Raw genomic sequence first — 16,914 nt, 5'->3', positions numbered from 1 at the left:
TGTGTCAGAGTTCAATCCAGGATATATCACATCTTGGGAATTTCCTAAAAGTATCTTACCTTTAGCGTTTGGTGTTTATGGTATCGGAAATGTCTCTATCTGCGTGGCTATTGTTAAGGTTTTTAATGTTTCTTGGAATTTCTGTTTTAGTTCATCATTTGCAGTTTTCTGATGAGCCCACCACAGCTACGACTTTTCCAATATAATTATCCCCACTGGAGTATCATCTTGGGTTACTGCATAGGAACCTCATCTTTCGTCTGCATCCCCACATACATAGCTTATCGGCTGATCAGCACTCCAGGGACATTTAAGGAGGTACGTGCTAGTTAGTGTGTATATGTGTGTGTGCAGACTGCTAATTATTTTGGGAGAAAAGGATTCTCTTGTTATCCTCTATTCAAAATGAGATTCACCAGGAGGCACGCAACCCTATATATGTATGTACCTGTGCCATAGCAAAGACCTCTCATGGCTGTCACTGTCATCTTAAGGCATCTCCCAAAGCCTCAAGTGCAAGGGTAAAAGAGTGAGCTGATCATTTGGGTGCACCAGAGCATTCAGCTTGGGCTATGCTCAAACTTGTCAGGCAATTCCCCTGCCTCCTGCTTGCCACTGGCCATGGACATCAGATCTGTGATGTCTGGAGCAATACATAAATCTTAAGTGGCGATTGTGGTGGGAAATGTCCATGGTGACTTTTCTAACAGCAATGTGACAAGTACTATTTTGAAAATCATCACAAAATAAGGATGTTGCAACAATATCATAGTTTTAGCTCAAAATTGTTAGCTATCTAACAATAGCATAATTTTAGCTCAAACCATTGGAGTAAAAATGTTTTGCCAGAATAGCAAGATTCATTTCAGCAATGAATGCGCTGTAGAAACGTTAATAACAGTACCTTACAATTTGTATGAGTGCCATTTTCAAAGCATCTGCATGTCAAGTATCCTATTCTGTTACCAAAGTACCTTGGGAGGTAAACAAGCAGGCATTATTACCAGACAAGGACACGGAGGTGGGGAATAATCCTCTCGAAGTTTCCTTATTTCCAGCCGGGCACGGTGGCTCACACCTGTAATTCCAGCATTTTAGGAGGCCAAGACGGGAAGATCATTTGAGGTCAGGAGTTCAAGACCAGCCTGGCCAACATGGTGAAACCCTGTCTTTACTAAAATTCCAAAAATTAGCTGGGCATGGTGGCACTGACCTGTAGTCCCAGCTACTCAGCATAATCTATAATAGCCTGAGACCAGGGGTGGGCTAATATGAGATCTTACAGCAAAATTTAGACATGAGACCATCACAGTAGTCATCCTAAGACATTTCATAAGAAATGAGAAGCAAGAGAACACAGGCAATTAAACATCAGCTCTTTCTTTTCTTTCAGACAAGGTCTCACTCTGTACCCCAGGCTGGAATGCAGTGGTGTAATCATGGCTTACTGTAGCCTCAAACTCCTGGGTGCAGGGGATCCTTTCACCTCAGCCTCCTGAGTAACTGGGACTATAGGCGCCTGGCCAATTCTTAAAATTTTTAATGGAAACAAGGTCTCACTATGTTGCCCAGGCTGGTCTCAAACTCCTGAGCTTAATTCTCCTGCCTCAGCTTCCCAAAGTGCTGGGATTGCCGGCATGAGCCACTGCACTCGGCCAAACCTCAGCCCTTTCTGAGAACAACTGGGTTCATTTCTTTTTCGAAACAGGAAAACTGAATTCTGGGTGAACAGAACTCTGAGCTCTGTAGTTACTAATTTCCTAGAGCCAAAGCAGCCCTCTCGTGACTGCACTCCCCGCAAAGAGCCTTGAGCCCCGTGCTGCTTCCTGCACACTCTCTTACCCAGAGTCACTGAACGCATTCCTTCCGGTCGTCCGTCATGGCAGTTGTGATGGTCTATGAGCTCTGTTGCTTCAAATCCAGAGGCCAAGGTTGGAGGTGGGAACCGTGTTAGGTTAGTAAATGTCAGGATTCTTCAGTCACAGGCTACACCTCAGATCCTGGCCATCTTTCTCACAAATTTCCCCAGTTGGCCACAAGGGAATGCCACCCAAAAGTGTGTCAGATCTGTTAGCAGTAGAGGTAAGACTAATTGTAGGTAGGGCAGTCTTCATGAGGGACCACCAGACGGGGAGCAGTGGTTACCCGGAAGCAGTGTGGTACATACACCCTGTCAGTGCGGACCATGGAAAAGGCCCTAGTCGGCTCTGGCAGACACTCACCTTATCTGGGCCTCGGTTTCCTCATCTTTCAAATGTGCTCATTCGATCATATTAACATTTCCCAAAGTGTGTTCCAGGGGCTGTCACAGGTATTATTGCTGGAGAAAAAGTTTATGTAGTCAGGTAATTTTTGGAGACGCTGGACTAAGGCAAGTTAAACAGGTTTCTTGGCTGAGCATGGTGGCTCACACCTGTAATCCCAGCATTTGGCAGGCCAAGGTGGATGGGTCACCTGAGGTCAGGAGTTCAAAACCAGCCTGGCCAACATGGTAAAACCCCGTCTCTACTAAAAATGCAAAAATTAGCTGGGCGTGGTGGCGAGCACCTGTAGTTCCAGCTTCTCAGGAGGCTGAGGCATGGGAATTGCTTGAGCCTGAGAGGCAGAGATTGCAGTGAGCTGAGATCATCGAGCCACTGCACTCCACCCTGGGCAACAAGAGTGAGACTCTGTCTCAAAAAAATTAAATAAATAAATAAACGGGTTTGTTTACCTCAGGACTTCTCAAAAAAACTTCTCAAAAATATGCCCATGTGCATGTTTAATCTCTGAGAATAAAGCATTGCTGTGTTTTTTTTTTGCCAAAGGTCTAGAATTCTTCACAATTCTTTATGAATACCAGACTTGCTAGTCTGTAACTTTCTGTCTGTGAGGGAGGGAAGCCTCATATTAAATCCTTTCGGGCCCTGGCCATATGCAAGGTTGGCGTTTGTGGAGTGAGCCACCGCTTACTGGTGTAATTTGAAGGGTATCACACATACCCACAGCCTGGAAATCTCGTGTTGGAGTCATCCACTGGCTTAGGTCATTTTTGCAGAAACTACTAATAATCCACCCAAAGATACTGGAAAATGGTCCCTAACGAGTACACGTTTATGAAGATATCAAGAGGAATCCATTTCTTACATTAACTTGTTATCATCTTGCAGAAGGCCAGGGCCTGGCAAATTTTGAGAGCAGCAGTGGCCTGGCAACTAGAATGCTGACAAAGTACGGAAAACAGACGTGGGCCTGGCATCCTGGGTGGTCAGTCACCAACAGGGCGGCAGACCATGTGGGTAGGTTAGGGCACAAAAGCCAAGTGTTTGACTTTACAACATTGTTCATTGCTGGCCTTGCCCCACCAAATACCTCGGTGATCTCTTCTCTCTCTGAGCTGTGGTGATAGCTCCACTTAAGACAAGTTCTAGGAGTCGAGCATGGTACCATGCACCTGTAGCTCCAGCTACTTGGGAGGCTGGGGCAGGAGGATCCCTTGAGCCCAGGGGTTCAAGACTGCAGTGAGGCATGATTGTGCCACTGCACTCCAGCCTGGGCATCAGAGCAAGATCCTGACTCTAAAAAAAAAAAAAAAAAAAAAAAAAAAAAAAAAAAAGGCTCGTTATAGTGATCTCTGTCTAGTTCTCAACTAACAAGTCATCATTCTGTTGAATCAGGCATAGTTCACATGTTAATCTGTGGGAATGTGTGCCTTCTGAAAGGCTGCTTTCCGTGACTCGGCATGCTCTGGCAGCTGATGAGCCCTGCAATGACTCCTTTTAAAATGGATTTCTAGTGAGAGTTCAGTGTGCAGATACTAAGGTCATGAGGAGCATAAAATGTGCAATTTTGTGCATTTTGCCCTATAGTGCATTTCATTAACTGTAGGACTGGAACTTTTTGAATTTTATAGGCCCTATTCCTTAAACAACAAACTCCCAGAAAGAGAAAATAGAAAAGCTTGAAGGCGTCTCCAGACGTTTTCAGTCCAAAATAAAAATGACAGGAGCAGAACTTCGCCTAAAGATCAGTAAATCAAAGGATGCTTTGAGATCCAAATTGTCTGCTTATGATACATACAGACTTTTGGCCAAAAAAGATTTTATTAAGCCACTTAATAAAGATTTTTCGAAGCCTCTGCAGGCAGTGCTGCTGTTTTTTTTTCTCCATATCCCTGAGCTGCTTTTTGCCACTCTGATGCTGAGTTTTACAAGGCAGGTTGTATATTTCATACTTAAGCCTAAGTATATTTCGGATCCATCTTAAAGCTTCTGTGTACCTCAGCTGTTTCTATAGTAGACCTTCTCAGCCACTTCTCTGTGATGAGTACTACATCAACACAATGTTGCATTAGAAGTGATGATTTCAATAATCGCATCTTTTACAATTTAACTATGTGATAATTTACACTCTTGTATGAGCTAACCAGTATTGCTTTACAGGTGAATTCATTAAATTAGTAACATCCTGGCTGTTACAGTGGCTGATAGCACTGGGCACTATGGCTGCAGTGTGTCTGCAGGGGACAAGGAGCCTGGGTGAGGGGATGGGGGCCAAAACCCAGCAATTGCTCTGCCCCCCAAGCCCTGTGTGGCCGCAGAAGCCTCCTCTGTCCAGAGAAAAGTGTACCCTTTCCCAAGTCCTTCAAAAGCGTGTTATTGGCCATCAGAGATTCTATTGAAGGCTCATCATTTTCTTCCATTAGTGTTATAATGATTTTCTTAGTTTACAGATGCGTATAGTTCCTAAATATATCATTTTAATTCATATTTGAGAGTAAATAAATTGGGAATTCTTTTCCTAAGGAAAGTCAAATTCCAACTCGCTGTTAGATATTATTGAAGTGTTATTTAAGCTTTGTTTTAATATTAATGTTGACTATTTTTGCAAGTTTTAAAAATTACAAGAATGTTTATAACGTTGTATTTTCTTCCCAATAGCGTATTATTAAAAGTATCACCCCAGAAACACCAACAGAAATTCCTTGTGGGGACGTCCGCTTGAATGCTGTGTAACACACTCAATGAGAGGAAAAAGGCTTCCCCACAACCTCCTCCTCCAGTTCTGACGAGCCACGCCTGCCTTGTCCCTTCCAAGTGGATGAGTTTCCAGCTAAGCCTGATGATGGAAAGGGCCTTCTCTACAGGGACACAGTTCCAAGAGACGATGGTGCCCAGACTCAAGGCCTCCAGCCACTCATTTCCATGGACTCCCCTGGACATATTCCCACGGTAGACTGTGACGCAGCTGAGCCGGCCTGTTTTGGACGTGCGAGGATGTGAATGGAGGTGATGAAAAGCACCCTATCAGTTAGGATTAGGTTTAGAATCAAGTCTGTGAAAGTCTCCTATATCATTTCTTGGTATGATCACTGCTATCTGATATCTGTTTGCTTCTAAAGGTTTCACTGTTCATGAATACGTAAACTGAGTAGGAGAGAACAGGGATGCTATCTCACTAGCCACATATTTTCTGAGTAGCATACAGAATTTTATTGCTGGAATCTACTAGAACCTTCTAATCCGTGTGCTGCTGTGGTGTCAGGAAAGGAAGATGTAAGAAGCTAAAATGAAAAATAATGTGTCCATGTAAGCATGTGAGTCTGTGTATATTGTTGTTTCAGTGTATTCTTATCTCTAGTCCAATACTTTGGGCCCATTACAAATATATGAATTTCCCCAAATTTTTCTTACATTAACAAATTCTACCGACTCAATTGTGTATGGAGGTTATTATTTGAAGGGTACAATCACTACTACATGCTCTGCCACCCACTCCTTTTCCAGCGACACTGCTTGGCCCACAACTTTCCTTTACGGGCCAGCCTCTGGCGTTTGCTGCACCTCATTGCCACCTTCCTGTCTCTCTGTGCTAAACATTCACAACAGTGTTCCACAGGCAGATCTGGCCTATTTCATTAGTCACTGCGGCTTGGCTGTGAAGTACATTGCAGGTGGATCTTGTCGCATGCCCCTTCAGTGTTTACCTGACCTTCTGGTTTAAGCTTTGTCTGCCTTACGCGACTGAGTGTGACTGTCCAGGTTGCTTTGCTAGGTGAAGAGAGGAGAGAAAATCAGATTCTTGCTTAGCCCTGGGGCATACAGATCTGGCACCCTAACCTAAACCAAGGCATCTTCACGCCAAGAGCAACTGGAGAGTCTGGGTTAGCCTTACATGGACCTCACCACTTACTGGCAGTCACAATTGTGAGCCCTCCAGATAATTTTTAAGATTGAGTCTAAGTAAGGCTGCTTGGGAAGTGGTCAGCTCAGTAAATCACCTTTCATTTCACATAAAGCCCTTAACATAGATAGGTAAATTTGGCCTTTGGTGGCTCGTGACTCTCAGAGGCATAGGTAGAGGAGCAAATTAATATTTGTAGCATGGGAATTCCTTATCAGAATTTTGAGGGGAATAAATCCTCATCAGAGACAAAAGGACTTCATCATCTGGCCGCCTATCACTTCAGTTCTCTGTATAAATGAAATTTAATTCTAACAACCTTATAAAAAGAAGGTCCAGACAGCAGAGGAAACGTGCTGTCCAATTCTAGGTTTTTCTCCCTGGGCCCCCTTTCCCCAGCCTTGTCTACCCTGGCCTGCTTCCTGCATTCTCTCCATGCCCTGCTATTTCTGATTCTTTGCTTCTCCTAGTGAGATACTTTCCTTATATGATAGCTGCTGAGATGTTTCCCAGAATACTAGAGGAAAAGAAGAGGGGAATTTAGAAATGTCCCTCACTGACCTAGCTCCATTATCTTCACTCTTTCATTCTTCCTGCCGCCTCATGCCCATTCTCTTTACCGTCTAGCATGCTGAAAAGAAGGAAGTGATCTAAATGCCAGCATATTCGGTGGTAAATATTAGTTGGGGCAAAAGAAAAACCGTGATTACTTTTGCACCAACCTAATAGCTTTGCACATTTTAAGAACTTGCTTTATGAAGATATTCAGCTATGGATTCTCTGCACCCCACATACTTAGACATTGTTCAAATATGCTACTTTAAAAAAAAAACACCTTTTCAAACAGAATTAGAGTTTTGCCAAACCTGGTATTAAGGGAATTGTGCAGGAGCTTTGAAAGTTTTCAAACTTTATTAAACTAAAATAAATAAATAAATAAAAATCTCTGTCTGTTCTGCATAGTATGCATTTATTTGACCCCTATTTATCAATACTACTACGTTTTGTTTTGTTTTTTTTTAAATTTAAGAGTAGGTAGGTGGATTTTAAAATAATATTTTAAAGACCTTTTACATCTATATGTAGCATTTATAAAAAAACAAAAACTAAAAATAGAATTGAATTGTAACATTATTTAAAGACTGAAGTTAATTTTTTTTCTTGTAATTGTATCAGTAAGAAATACACAAGAGGCCGGGTGTGGTGGCTCACACCTGAAATCCCAGCACTTTAGGAGGCTGAGGTGGGAGGATCACCTGACATGAGGAGTTTGAGACCAGCTTGGCCAACACGGCGAAACCCCGTCTCTATTAAAAATAGAAAAAATTAGCTGGGTGTGGTGGTAGGCGCCTATAATTCCAGCTACTTGAGAGTCTGAGGCAGGAGAGTCGCTTGAACCCAGGAGGCGGAGGTTGCAGTGAGCTGAGGTAGCACCATTGCACTCCAGCCTGGATGACAAGAGCGAAATTCCGTCTCAAAAAAAAAAAAAAATTGTTACGCTTAGTTCCACTGAAAGAATATTCTAAAGCTTTAAGTCTTCTTTTTCTATTTTCCATAGTATTGCCCTTTCCCCACTTCATTGCTTAACTATCTCTAAATTTGAATGATAGAATAATATTTTAAAGGTCAGATAATGCCATTAGAGGCAGAGACAAACCCAAACCTGGGGACCAAGCTAATTTCTCTGCTCTTGAGAGCACTAAAGACAAGTGAACTGGAGTTTTATTGCCCCTGCTAGAATGAAATAATACCTTCTCCGCCAGGCGCGGTGGCTCACACCTATAATTCCAGCACTTTGGGAGGCCAAGGCAGGCAGATCACTTGAGGTCAGGAGTTCGAGACCAGCCTGGCCAACATGGTGAAAACCCATCTCTACTAAAAATACAAAAATTAGCCGGCCATGGTGGCAGGCGCCTGTAATCCCAGCTACTTGGGAGACTGAGGTGGGATAATCACTTGAACCCAGGAGGCAGAGGTTGCAGTGAGCTGAGATTATGCCACTACACGCCAGCCTGGGTGACAGAGCAAGACTCCATCTTAAAACAAACAAACAAACAAACAAACAAAAAACCCTCTCAATTGGTTTAATGCCACAATAGAAAAGATAAATATTTTAGGATGGAATCTTAAATATGTCTGTCTTTTTGTTTCATATAGTTGAAATCAATTCAGTATTGTTTCTATATTAGGTGTTTCAAAAACAGTCACCTTTGCAACAGAAAAGCTCTTTTGTTGAAAATGATTCACAATATAGTTCAGTTGGAATGTCAGGTGGTATTTCTCTTACCAACGCCTCACAGAATCTATGCCAAGCTGCTCTACCACCAGTGCAAGTATTTTTTTAAAGCTACCAAAATAAACTTTCTTCACCAGTCAACTCTAATTTGGAGACAGTGTGCATTGGTGAAGGACCTCATCAGAATAAGTTTGAATGTCTACTGAACTAAGAACTTTGTCATTTGGGGGAGAGAATAGATGGCATCGGTCCTTCAATTATGTAACTGAAGACTCTAATTATAGTAGATAAGAGTCGTGTCTAACAATTTTTAAATACTGACAGTCCAAACAAAAATATTTGGTGAAGGATGTCCCATCTTTTTGCTTAAATATCATAAACAAATACGAGCATTTACTAATTTTTTAAACGATATTTTGAAAGATTACTCTTATTTACACTCTAAAATTAAAGGTGTACTTTATCTTAAGAAAGTGATATATGAAGAATGCATATTTTAAAAGATAAAATTGGGGAATTTACAGTTATTTTGTGAATGGCATTTAAACTATGATTTGATTTATATACAACTTTTCAGAATACTTTTGATTGCGTGTTGGACATATCTAAAGTTAATTTTATCTGGCAGAATTAAACCTAAATTTATTTGTGTAAAAGAGTCCCCTTTCTAAAATTCATATAGTGCCCTTGTATTCATTTATGCAGTGTTTATAAATATTTCAAGTTAGATTGTGAGATATCAATAAATGATTTATGCTGTGAACTGTTACTGTAATTAATGCTTAATATCATGATTTGTTATATCATTAAAAAAAACACAAAATTCTAAACTCTTAAGGTTAAAATAAAAATCTTACCATATAGTCAAAATATTTAAACATCTTCCAAAACATCACTGCATAGCAGTACGAAATCTACATTGAATTAGATGTATTCAATTTCAGTAAAGTTAAATAAGTTAATATAATTCTTTGTAATTTGTGAAGAGCTTTAGTTTATAATGTGCTTCCCCATGGGATCACCAGAGGTCTAAGTGACAGATGTATTTTCCCAGGTGACGATGGGGGCGGGATGAGGAGCCTGAGGCTCAAAGAGGTTGATTGATTTGCCCAAGTTCACACACCTGGGACGTTCCAGGACCGGCCTTATGCCTGGGTTTTCTAATTCCAGCCCAAAGGTTATTTACATGTTCAGCTTTAAAATTAGCATCCATAGAAGCTTGAGAAATCCAAAGAGTATTCAACTGCAGAATGGGTTTTGTTTCTAAACTTCAAGGATGTTCTATCTCATTTTAAAGTGTGATAGGGAAGAATAATTAACATAGTGGAAGAACCTGTTACTGATATATCATCACATGTGCGCGTAACCTACAGCAGCAGTCCCCAGCCTTTTTGGCATCAGGGACCAGTTTCATGGAAGACAATTTTTCCATGGATGGTGGGGAGCAGAGGGGCATTTCAGGATGAAACTATCCCACCTCAGTTCATCAGACATTAGATTCTCATAAGCAGCACACAACGGCCTAGATCCCTCACATGCATAATTCACGACCGGGTTCACACTCTTGTGAGAAATGCTGCTGCTGATGGGACAGGAGGTGAAGTTCGGGTGGTAATGAGCTGTGTGGCCCAGTTCCTAACAGACCTCCTGCCCTACAGTTAAAGACTCTCCAGTTACCATCACCACACTCAATCTAATCCTTGTACTAGATTCAAATTAACTGATTTACATGGACTTGTTTAAAGAGGTATTAAGGTAGGGATTCCCAAAATAAAGGATAACATAAGCCAAAGACGGGTGACAAAAAGAAAGAAAAACAAGAGCGAGAAAATAAAATGGGACCAGAAATGAGGCTACATGTCACACCAGAATGATTTTCACATGTGCCATTGGTATGCCACAAATCTGATCCTAGGCTTTGTTAGAGATAACTGCTTCATCCAGATATGAGATGCCATTTCTTATCACTAAGGCTTAGTGGTCACTCTGGGTGCTGCTGCTTTTCCAGGGATATTGTTATTATTTAAAATAAATGCTAATGCTGTCAGTGCTTTATAGAGAGTTGGGGCAACTCCAGTATCAAGTGTAATATTTCAATTACAGGATTCTCTTTGGAGTCTCAGCTCCAGTTTTGGAACACATCACTAAGTAATAACTAAAGATCTCAAAATGATTACCAGTATTTTTTTTTACACACTTTTTTTTTTTTGAGACAAAGTATCCTGTCACCCAGGCTGGAGTGCAGTGGCGTGATCTTGGCTCACTGTAGCCTTGACTCCTGGACTCAAGTGATCCTCCCACCTCAGCCTGCTGAGTAGCTGGGACTACAGGCATGCACCACCATGCCCAGCTAATTCTTTGCATTTTTAATAGAGACCGAGTTTTACTATGTTGCCCAGGCTGGTCTCAAACTCCTGGGCTCAAGCAATCTGCCCGCCACAGCCTCCCAAAGTACTGGAATTACAGGCATAAGCCAGTGCACCCAGAGACATGGTTTTTATAAACTAAAAAATTCAGTATGTAAAATGATGGAGAGGATAGTTAATGCTGAGATCTGAATAAATGGACTTGAATAAAAAGTAGAACATATCTTAAAGTATAGATTCTAACTACAAAAATGAAAATGAGGGATGTGTTTCTGACAAATGAAGACATTCTCCTACATAACCGCAATTAAACCATCATAGTTAGGAAAGTAACACTGCTACATGACTGTCAACTCATCTTCAGACCCTGTTCAATGATCTTTAGGAAAAAGGATCTAGTCCAGAATCATTTTCATTTAGTTTCATGTCTCTTTTGTTTTCTTCAGTCTGGAACCGTTTTCCAGTCTTTCCTTGACTTTCACCACCTTGAAGCCTTTGACGTTAATGGGCAAGTTATTCTGTAGAATGTCCCTCAATTTGATTTGTTTGAAGATCAATTCCTCCTAATGAAATACAGTATGTATTTTTGGCAGGATTATCACTGGAATAGTGCTGTGTTGTTTTCCCTGCCTCCTACCAGGTGGATCGTGATTTTGATTTGTCCCCTCACTGGTGATGTTAACTTCAATCATTTGGTTAAGGTGGTGTCCACCGGGCTTTCCACTGTAAAGTTCCTTTTCTTTTTGTCATTAATATTTTGGGGGATGGAGTTATTCTAACACTGTGCAAATATCCTGTCCTCATCAATCCATTTGTTTTTTAAAATAGATTCCTGTTTTATCCAATGGATTATAATCAATTTTATTCATTTATTCATTCATTCATTTTTTGGATACAGGGTCTCGTTGTGTCGCCCAGGCTGGAGTACAGTGGGGCGATCATGGCTCACTACAGCCTCGACCAGGCTCAAGTGATTCTCCTGCCTCAGCCTCCTGAGTATCTGGGATCACAGGCGCATACCACCATGTCTGGCTAACTTTTGTATTTTGTGTAGAGACAGGGTTTCACCATGTTGCCCAAGGAGGTCTCCTGTGCTCAAGCAATCCTCCTATCCCAGCCTCTCGAAGTGCTGGGACTACAGGCGTGAAACACAGCACCTGCCCCCATTATTATTTATTTTGATGCTCAATTTGTCCCAAATTTAGCCAGTGAGAAAGTCCCTTCAAGCTGGTTTCTGTGTGCTTTTGACATGTCCCCATCATTCTTGGACCAGTTCCTTGTTTTCCAGAGTGAGATGTTTCAGGACCAGCTTGTACTTTCTCTGCCACAGCTCTGAAATCAGTTATATCTCCAAGAAGCCCTGGTTCCTTTTAGTCAAAAGCAGATTCAGAAACCACGATCTAGGTGTTAGGTATTCTCATGGCTACTGAGCTGTCACTGATCCTCAGCCCTCTCACTGGACGGAAGTGTGTATAAATAATATGAATTTAATAGTTAATTCCATATCTTAAAAACCATGTGGTCACACCAATATCTCCAATTCCAACCCAACACTAGAAAGTTCATTCTAATTTTCTTCCTTTCCATATTTATAACCCCTTTTACCACCTACCCATGTATTTTTAATACAGTTTTGCCTTTTTTCCCCCTATATATATTACTTCTTCTCACAAGACTGAAATTCATCCAAGTTGGGTATAGCTCTAGTGTGTTCATTTAACTGTTGTATTGCCTATGTGTGCGTGCGAATATATATATTATTATATATATTCTATATATAAATATTTGTTTTATATATATATTTTATATATATATATATGTATTTTCTGAGACAGTCTTGCTCTGTCACCCAGGCTGGAGTGCAATGGCATGATCTCAGCTCACTGCAACTTCCATCTCCTGGGTTCAAGTGATTCTCGTGCCTCAGCTTCCTAGTAGCTGGGATTACAGGCACGCACCACCACACCCAGCTAATTTCTTGTAATTTTAGTAGAGATGGGGTTTCGCCATGTTGGCCAGGCTGGTCTCGAACTCCTGAGATCGGGCAGTCTGCCCACCTTGGCCTCCCAAAGTGCTACGATTACAGGCGTGAGCCACCATGCCTAGCTATATATTCTCTACTACTGATGGAGATTTAGGTTGTATCATTTATGAAAAATGTATTACAGATATTCCTGGTGCATCTGTGGAACATGAGTTATAGGAAACATGCAGTGTCAGTTACTAGGTAAAGCCAAACTTTTTCCAAAAATGTTGTACCAGTTCACCTATTACTAGTAGCACACAAAAATTACTGTTGCTGCTGGGTGCAGCGGCTGACGCCTGTAATCCCAGCACTTTGGGAGGTCGAAGCAGGCAGATCATATGAGGCCAGGAGTTCAAGATCAGCATGGCCAACATGGCAAAATCCTGTTTCTACCAAAAATACAAAAATTAGCCGGGTGTGGTGGTGTACGTCCGTAATCCCAGGTACTCGGGAGGCTAAGGCAGGAGAACTGCTTGAAGCAGGAGGCAAAGGTTGCAGTGAGCTGAAATTGCATCACTGCACTCTAGCCTGGGCGACAGAACAAGACTATCTTTGGGGAAAAAAAAAAAAAAAAAAAAGGAGCCGGGCATGGTGGCTCTCGCCTGTAATCCCAGCACTTTGAGAGGACAAGGAAGGCAGATCATGACATCATGAGGTTAGGAGATCGAGACCATCCTGGCCAACACAGTGAAACCCCGTCTCTACTAAACACAGAAAAAATTAGCTGGGTGTGTTGGCGGGTGCCTGTAGTCCCAGCTACTCCGGAGGCTGAGGCAGAAGAATAGCGTGACCCTGGGAGGCGGAGCTTGCAGTAAGCTGAGATCACGCCACTGCACTCCAGCCTGGGCGTCAGAGTGAGACTCCGTTTCAAAAAAAAAAAAAAAAAAAAAAAAAAATTACCGTTGCTCCACATCCTCATCAACACTTCGTATTAGAAGACTCTTAACATTTTGCCATCCTTGTGGAAGTGTAATGGTATTCACTGTGGTTTTAATCTGAACAAACTGTCATTCATTGTTGAGTGTATTTGACATCCATATGGAACAAAATCTTAATCCCTATCTTACTCCACAAACAAAAATTAATTCCAAGTGCACTGTAGATCTAAATGGGAAATATAGGCAATAATGCTTCTAGAAAATGTTGTCCAGTATAACTTTCTGCAGTGGAAATGTTCTATAAACCTGCACTGCCCTATGTGGCAGCCACCAGCCACATGTTGAGCATTTGAAATGTCTAATGCAACTGAGGAACTTTATCTTAAATTTTATTTTAATTAACTTTGTAAAATTAGAGCTATCTGTTCATTAAAAATACTGTTAAGAGAGTGAAAAGGTAAAGTCATAGAGGGGAGGGAGAAGGTCCATACAAACAACTCGTATCTAGAATATTTGAAGAACCTGTACCGGGGCCAGGCGAGGTGGCTCACGCCTGTAATCCCAGCACTTCGGGAGGCCGCGGCGGGCAGATCACTTGAGGTCGAGAGTTCGAGACCAGCCTGATTGACGTGGAGAAACCCCGTCTCTACTAAAAATATAAAATTAGCCAGGCATGATGGCAGGCGCCTGTAATCCTAGCTACTCGGGAGGCTAAGGCAGGAGAATCACTTGAACCTGGGAGGTGGAAGTTGCTGTGAGCCGAGATCGTGCCACTGCACTCCAGCCTGGGCAACAAGAGGGAAACTCCGTCTCCACAACAAAACAAAACAAAACCTGTACTGGATTAAGAAAAAGGCAGAGAGTTCCTCTCCACCACCCACCCCCCCCCCCCAAAAAAAAGCAGGGACTGGAAAGGTAGTTAATACCTGTAATCCCAGCACTTTGAGAAGCTGAGGCAGGCGAATAGCTTGAGCCTAGGAATTTGAGACCAGCCTAGACAACATAGCAAAACCCCGTCTCTATAGAAAATTAGCCAGGCGTGGTGGCATGCAGCTGTAGTCCCAGCTACTTGGAAGGCTGAGGTGGGAGGATCGCTTCACCCTGGGAGGTCAAGGCTGCAGTGAGCCATGATCACATCACTGCACTCCAGCCTAGGTGACAGAGGAAGACCCTGTCTCAAAAACAAATACCACCCCCTGCCTCGCCAAGATACCGAAATGTTAAATGTTAATAAAGATATAAGAGCCATCAGGGAACCACAAAATGAAATCATGAGATACCACAACACCTACCAGAGTAGCTAAAAGACAAAAAGCCAAAAGACAAATACCAAGTGTGAGCAAGATGTGGGGCAACTGGAACTCTCACACATTGATGGAGGGAGTGCCTTTTAGTTCAAATATTTTCGAAAACTGATTGGTAGTTAACTGCTAAAGCAGAACATGAGCATACCCTATGAATCAGCAATTCCATTCCTCAGAAATACCCAACCAAAACATACATGTATGTACTAGAAGACAAGCACAAGAATGTACCTAGAAGATACATTACCTGGAGATATTATTATTCACAACCCAAAAAGAAATAACCAATGTCCATCAACAGAATGGAGAAGTAGTAAAGACTCTAGAAAACAAGCGAAACTACTCTATGGTGCTAAAAGTCAGAAAGAGTAGGCTGGGAGAGAAGTTTAAGGGGAGCTTCTATGGCACAGGTAATGTCTTTTTAAACTAGGTGTACTGTGTGAATCCATTAAGCTGTAAACTCCATGTGCACTTTAAACATTATACAACAAAACAATTTACTAAGAGTGTTCTGGTAATTTTTGGCACAGAGCTATCATGAATGGAACCTTGTATCAAATAGGACTTTTTGAGTTGTGACAGCAGAAATCCAATTCAAACTAACGTAACAGAAAAAGGGAAAAGTATTGGTTTAAATGTCTTAAAAAAAAAAAAAAAAAAAAAAAAAAAAAAAGCTACACTAGAGCCAGAGATGCAAAAGCAATCATCAGGTTTTTTGTCCTTCTCTGTTTGGCTTTTTTTGTGGGTTTTTTTTTTCTGCCAGGCATCAAGGCACTCTCTCATGACACTCAAGACTTACCTCATCGCCATAATCAGCAAAGACAACAGAAAACATCTTTCTGTACATTCTGACAACAGGACCAGCATCAGCCTAGCTTGAGTTGCATACCCTTCCTGTAGGCTATTCCGCCCCATTTGAACCCGTGGACTAAGGGTAGTAAAGGTGTGTTTTCTCAAGGACAAATCAAGGTGCTGTTACCAGGAAAAGGGGGGAATGAATGCCAGAGAGGCAAAACCAACATTCTGTATATTTGGAGGAGACAGAAGAAAACTCTTCATTTGCAGTCTCTCATACTGATTTATGTCAAATTAAGTCAGTTAATAAAAGTAATTTATAGCTTTCCTATCTAAGGATCCAAGCTGCTTTGTAAAAGTCTCTGAGCTTTTCCCTCTGGGAGAGGGAAACTGAGTTTATCATCAGATGTCTCTGACATCAGTCTCTCCTCCTGGACTACCTTGCACCCTATGATCAAATTAATCTTCCCAATGCATGGCTCTAGTTATAAAACAATCCTAACAAAGAAACCATATTCCCCACCAAAGTTAAAGATTTTGTCTGTCACTCATGGTCCTTCCATGATGTCACCCTTTTACCTTTCCATACTTACATTATGTTGCTCCCTTTGTGTACACCAAGTCAGTGATTTTGGGAGTTTGTCACTGTCACTGACTGACTTTAGAGTATTAGGATGTAACTGACATTCAATGTATCAGTCACAGATTCGGGTGTTAACTTTCCTGTGACTTTTCCTTTCTGGTTTTAAAGGTACAATACAATAAAATGATTTATAAATGCTAAATCTGACCCTTAATATATAATGTTTTTCATCTAGTCAGCATTCTTATTAAACCAAGTTTATCCTTCTAAAAATAAGAAAGTGTGCTAACTCTTTATGATAAAGTATTGCGAGAGAGATAAACAGCACTTTCGTAACGGGAAGACCTATTAGAGAACTATTTTCTCCACAGCATTCATCTTTCCCCATAAACAAAATATTTACAGTGTATAATTATTTCTCCCGAGTTTCAAAGACTCAGGAGAAAGATACTAGTTTTATTTTTATACACAAGTGGAACTTGTAATAAACTGCACTATCTTTTTCAGAGTATGTAAAACAAGATATGTTTAGAAATAGGCCACCTGGATCTTTAGCTAATTTCA

At 41.4% G+C, this 16,914-nt stretch overlaps 1 protein-coding gene across 4 annotated transcripts in view; it reads left to right on the top strand.

The window, feature by feature from the left end:
- SLC6A4 (solute carrier family 6 member 4) overlaps window positions 1-7,109 on the top strand; it is a 39,927-nt gene extending 32,818 nt beyond the window's left edge. For 3 of the 4 annotated variants that reach the window (XM_015118835.3, XM_015118836.3, XM_077968463.1), the window contains exons 13-14: window positions 151-318; window positions 4,920-7,109. In XM_015118835.3, coding sequence (XP_014974321.1) covers window positions 151-318; window positions 4,920-4,994 — 243 coding nt within the window. In that variant the 3' untranslated portion in view covers window positions 4,995-7,109. 4 annotated transcript variants of the gene reach the window in all.
- The last annotated feature ends 9,805 nt before the right edge of the window (window positions 7,110-16,914 follow it).

The sequence above is a fragment of the Macaca mulatta genome, chromosome 16, assembly GCF_049350105.2.
Source record: "Macaca mulatta isolate MMU2019108-1 chromosome 16, T2T-MMU8v2.0, whole genome shotgun sequence".
Classification (NCBI taxonomy): Eukaryota; Metazoa; Chordata; class Mammalia; order Primates; family Cercopithecidae; genus Macaca; species Macaca mulatta.
The sequence above is the reverse complement of the archived record's forward strand: the minus strand, read 5'-3'. Positions and strand labels throughout refer to the sequence as shown.